This window comes from Dipodomys ordii, unplaced genomic scaffold, assembly GCF_000151885.1.
Source record: "Dipodomys ordii isolate 6190 unplaced genomic scaffold, Dord_2.0 Scaffold110, whole genome shotgun sequence".
Classification (NCBI taxonomy): Eukaryota; Metazoa; Chordata; class Mammalia; order Rodentia; family Heteromyidae; genus Dipodomys; species Dipodomys ordii.
In genome coordinates, this window is record NW_012267326.1 from 5,657,654 (window position 1) to 5,663,373 (window position 5,720).

At 44.9% G+C, this 5,720-nt stretch overlaps 1 protein-coding gene across 1 annotated transcript in view; it reads left to right on the plus strand.

Annotated features, from left to right (window-relative positions):
* The window catches only part of Trim71 (tripartite motif containing 71, E3 ubiquitin protein ligase), a 68,724-nt gene that overhangs the window by 58,563 nt on the left and 4,441 nt on the right, over nt 1-5,720 (plus strand). The window contains exon 4 of the mRNA XM_013028481.1: nt 3,197-3,331. Coding sequence (XP_012883935.1) covers nt 3,197-3,331 — 135 coding nt within the window. The remainder of the gene's footprint in view (nt 1-3,196; nt 3,332-5,720) is intronic.

The following is a 5,720-nucleotide window of genomic DNA, read 5'->3' on the forward strand; positions in this document are numbered from 1 at the left end:
CATTCATCTACTGAGGGGCATCTGGGTTGGTTCCATATCTTAGCTATGGTAAATAATGCTGCAATAAACATAGTTGTGCTGGTAGCTTTAGTGTGGTCTTGTTTGTAAGCATTTGGGTAAATGCCCAAAAGTGGGATTGCTGGGTCATAGGGGAGCTCTATGTGGAGTCTTTTGAGGAACCTCCATACTGCTTTCCAAAGTGGTTGAACACATTAACAAGAGCAAGGATAAGAACCACATGGTTATCTCAATAGATGTAGAAAAAACATTTGACAAGATCCAACACCCGTTTATGATGAAGGTTTTGGACAAATTAGGAATCCATGGATCATTTCTCAATACAATAAAGGCTGTATATGACAACCCTACAGCCAGCATTATACTTAATGGTGAAAAACTTAAGCCATGTCCTCTTAACTCAGGAACAAGACAAGGATGCCCACTCTCTCCACTTCTCTTCAATGTAGCATTAGAATGCCTAGCTGCAGCAATACGACAAGGTACGAAGGGATCCAAATAGGGAAAGATAATAAGTAAAATTCTCCCTCTTTGCAGATGACATGATCTTGTATTTAAAGAATCCCACGGACTCCACTCTCAAATTACTCAAGCTGATTCAAAACTTTGGCAAAGTAGCAGGGTATAAAATTAACCCTCAAAAATCAATGGCTTTTCTGTATGCCAACAATGAGAAAAGTGTGGCTGAAATCAGGAAAGCAGCTCCATTCGTAATAGCCCCACAAAGAATAAAATACCTAGGAATTAACCAAAGAAGTGAAGGAGGGCTGGGAAGGTGGCTCAGTGGTAGAGCGCTTGCCTTGCATGCTCGAGGCCCTGGGTTCGATTCCTCAGCACCACATAAGCAAAAAGAAAAAAGCCGGAAGTGGCGCTTTGGCTCAAGTGGTAGAGCAGTAGCCTTGAGCTGAAGAGCTGAGGGACAGCGCCCAGGCCCAGAGTTCAGGCCCCACAACCGGACCCCCCCCCAAAAAAAAAGAAAAAGAAGTGAAGGACCTCTATGATGAAAACTTATGCCTCGGTCTTACTCCTCTGTGTCTTTATATTGCCTTCTGTGGACACACCAGTCATTGGATTTAGAACTTTCCCCAATCTAGTGTAACCTCATCTACCAAGGCTGCATTTCCAAAGCAGGTTACACTTGGAGGTGTGCCTGTGTTTTGAGGAGTGCATTGAACCCAGTACAGCTACCTAATGTAAATGTGCTTATTATGGTCAACAGCATATGCAAATAGAAACTTTGTAAGTTCTTCCTGTAGAATGATTTGTTACCCCCACGGACTCTAGTAGCATGAGCTGTGTACTTAGTTCCTACTTGGTTTGAAATGGAGCAGAAATGGGTCATCAAAAAGAGGTGGTGTCTGAGCTGGACTCCGAGCTGGACCTCAGAATTGAGGGGGGGGGGGATTTTGGGGCAGAGAGTTTAGAAAGGTAGCCCTGTGAGGGGCGGGGGGGGGGCAGGGGCAGCGAGGAACTGCTCTTTGGACATTGACATATGTAGAGAGGTAAGGGCGCCCTTACTTCCCACAGAGCTGACACAGCAATTCAAAGCTTAGTATTACTGGGCTGGAAGAGTGTCCATAAATTAAGACACCTCATCTATTGTATGTATGCATGTTTGTTTTTAAATGTTATATCAAATAACCAGAAAAGACTTGGTAAATTTGACAGATGGAATTGAAGAGTATCTGACTACTGACTGCTGTTTATGGAGGGAGATACTGGTGCTGGTTGCCTAGTATTTTTTATTTTTTTGGTGGTAGGGGTGGAGAAGGCAGGGAGGAGGGGAGGTTGGACATGGAGCTTGAACTTGGCCTGGGTACTGTCCCTGAGCTTTTCTGTTTAAGGCAAGTGCTCTACCACTTTCGGTCCACAGCTCTACTTCTGGTTTTCTGGTGGTTAGGACTTTACTGCTTGGGCTGGGTTTGAAATGTGATCCTCAGATCTCAGCTTCCTGAACTGCTAGGATTACAGGCGTGAGCCACCAGTGCCCAGCTGGTTGCCTACTAGTGAACGTACAAAATGTCCCTAATGGTAAAATTGGTTACATGTACATTAGCACAATTTATACACAGAGTAAGGGAACCAATGTGACTTTGGCCTAGCCAGGTATATGATCCATCTTGGTGTGACACCCACTTAAATAGGCCAGACAGTGGTTGAGTTCCAGGTGTGTTTGTCAGCCAAGACTTAACAGCATGCTTTATTCTGTGCTATGAGCTGTGTTCAGCTCCTGCTTTCTATTTTCTTGGCTTTCCTTCACATTGGCTCTTACCCAAGATGGAAAAGGTTAGGACCATGTGCAAAAAGCCTTTAGCTAGTAGGAGCTGTATTTGAACCTGAATTACCTGACTCCACAAACAGCTCATGAGCCCAGGACTGTTTTTGGGTTTTATCATTGATAGTTCCACATTCCAGGGACCCCTTCAGTCCAAGGCAAACACTGTGCATCTTCTTGATTTCCTAGCTTGTGTCCTAGTTGTGATCATCTACTCTAAAAAAATAAGTTGTTCCACTAGCCAGTAGATCAGAATTCCCTAGTTAGTACCTTAGTATCTAAAACAAATCCTTGTGGTTTTACAAGACACATCATGTAACATTAATGGTAACATGGGGCCTTGTCTGGATTAATTTTTTATGAATGATAATATGCCTGATTAAACTGATTTATTCAGTCTATTAGTATAGGGTGTAGGCTTTGTGGTGGTGTGTGGATGGGTCTAACCACAGGGTCCAGTTTCTTAGTAGATCAAGTGGTACTCCCAGGTGCACTGGCTGTTGGCGTATGTCCAGGTAAGTTAAGCTGCTGCTGACTAGATAGGAGTATGATGGGGTAACCACCAACCTGTTGGGGCACCTTCTCAGGAGGGGTGTATTGGCATGCAGGATTTTCTCTAGGAAGGGAGGAGATTGTTTGTGTGCCCGGAGTTGTAGGTTTTAAACTGATCCTCAGTCCCATTATTGGGCAGTCACCCAGCCATACTAGCTCCACTGTTTCAGAGTATCTCTTCAATAGTCTGACATTTCACTCTGTAGGCGCCACTTCTCACACAAAGAAATCCAGCCTTTGCCAGGAACTCCTTCAGCATCCACTTGTGAAGGTTTGGACCATGTGAGCCTTGTGGGGGTCTGATTGCAGGGTGAAGGTGTGAAAGCCTCAACACTGTTTTTGCTTTTCCAGCTGAGCATCGAGCAGGCCCAGACTGTGGCCGAACAGGTGGAGATGAAGGTGAAAGTGGTGCAGTCAGAAGTCAAAGCTGTGACTGCCAGGCACAAGAAGGCCCTGGAGGAGCGGGAGTGCGAGCTGCTGTGGAAGGTAATATGGAAGCATGCCCTCCTCACCCAGCTGCCCCAACCCCACAGCGTGTTTCTGAAAATGCCAGCAGGTTTCCTCGTTTCAGATCCTTGACCTAAGCTCTTAAGTCCAGAGCATTTTCTAATTTCCCAGAAAGACTCTGGGTAGGAGGGGCCATTCAGGCCGCCCCTGGAATATTGGGAGTGCTTTCCACTCAATAAAGCAACAGGGAGCCTTTTCTGAACTACTTGGGTAGCCTAGACTGGAAGGAGGCTCAGGTTTTCTATTGCACACACTCAAAAGGAGGCAGAAAGAAGGGAGAACAATCAAACTGTGTTAGGAAAGGCAGGCTTGTAGGAAACGTCCTTATTTTTGGTGTCCTGGCTGGCTGCACTTCCTGACTCCTGTGGAAGCCAGTTTTCTACTTGTGAGGGCAATGAGTTTATGCCCTGTCTTCCTGTTGGAGCAGGAAAGGGTGCTGAACACACTGGTGTGTTGTTTAGATAAAAACCAGCTGGAAAGTCTGCCACCCCACCCAAGTCAGCAGCCCAGCTATTCTGACTTTATATCCCCATTCAGGAAGTTGGAGAGTTAAGTCTACCAGCAGGCCAGGACCCTACACCACTGCTTTCATTCTAATTACATTCTCTGAACACACGCATGGCTGCTGCTTAGCGAAGGTGCTCTCTCTCTCTCTCTCCCCCCTCTCTCTCTCTTGCGAAGAACAGCCAGTATGTGGGGTAGGCAGGTTAGCAAGACTCAATGCAGTATATATTTTACATATATACATACATATAATTAATTAATTAATTTTCATTTATTTATTCTTGAGTGCCTTGTTGGGCATGGCATAGTTTTCAGACAGTCAGATGTCCCCAAGGTCTGCCAATCTCAAGCCACCCACAAATGGTAATTATAACTGGAGAGGCTTCTTGCAACCTGAGAGCTGTGTAGTGAGCTCTGCCCCAAACTTGCTCTTCTGGATTTCCTGATGAAAAAGGCCTTTGTGTGTGGGGTTCCACACAAAGTATGTATTTAACTACATATACTCCCGCTGTGAGCAGCCCCACCCCTCTCAGATGGTTGCTTCTCTTTCAGAGAACACCTGGAAATCAAGTGTTTAGGAAAGTATGTTTGGGAGAAGAGCCAATCTACACTTAACGATAAGTTGCTTTTTCTTACCTAAGGAATCATCCTCAAGGAGACGGGAGATGGTGGCTCATGCCTGTAATCCTAGTCCCTCAGGAGGCTGAGATCTGAGGATTTTGATTTGAAGCCATTCCCAGGCAGGAAAGTCCATGAGACTTAGCCACCAGGAAACTGGACATGGTGATGTGGCTCAAAGTGCTAGCTTTGATTCAAAGAGCTCAAGGACAGCACCCCCCGGCCTTGAGTTCAAGCACCACAACTGACCAGAAAAAAGAGCTAGCCTTTCATGTTTTAGAATGGTTCCTTGCTGCCTGTCCTGTAACAGACATTCCCTCTCTGACGATTGCCTACGTTTTCTGTTTCAGATCAGAATTTCCCAGCCAGCTCTACCAGGTGTCTTTGTGATCATTTCATTTCATTTCCCCTCTGGGTATTGAACATTATTAAACTATGAGGGTCTAGATTCAGTTTTCAACTTGCTAAGCTATTCAGTTTTATGTATCTGGAAATACCTCTTCATTCTGTTTCCAGCATACCCTCCATCTTACTACTAGTGTCGCTACAGCTCCCTAGTTTCATGGGTTAGAATTAAAGGTAAAGGTTTGATCTGGGGTATAGGTCCAAAAGCTCAAGAGTTCTTTTATATAAACCCATCCCAAACCTTCTGCTCACACATACCAAGGTTTCACAGTGAACAGAAGATAAAACAGGAATGGGTCAAAATCATTACCATTCCTCTAGGGAAGATACAGATTAGCATCTAAGCCCTAGAACACTGTGCCTTTGCTGTGACTTAGACTGGCTTTCAGATGAGGAGAACATTGAGAAAGCATGGTCCTTTACAAAAACTGTGAACCACTTGGGTAATGTTCTCTCACAGTAGGTAAATCATTTAGAATTAGAGCCACTTTTTTTTTTCTTTCATTGGTCATAAGGCTTGAACTCTGGGCCTGGGGTGCTGTCCCTGCGCTCTTCAGCTCAAGACTAGCAGTCTACCACTTGAGCCACAGCGCCACTTCCAGTTTTCTGGTGGTTTATTGGAGATAAGTTTCACAGACTTTCCTTCCCAGGCTGGCTTTTGAACCATGATCCTTAGATCTCAGCCTCTTGAATAGCTAGGATTACAGATGTGAGCCACCTGTGCCCTGCCTCTCTCTCTCTCTCTCTCTCTCTCTCTCTCTCTCTCTTTCTTTCTCTTTCTTTCTTTCTTTCTTTCTTTCTTTCTTTCTTTCTTTCTTTCTTTCTTTCTTTCTTTCTTTCT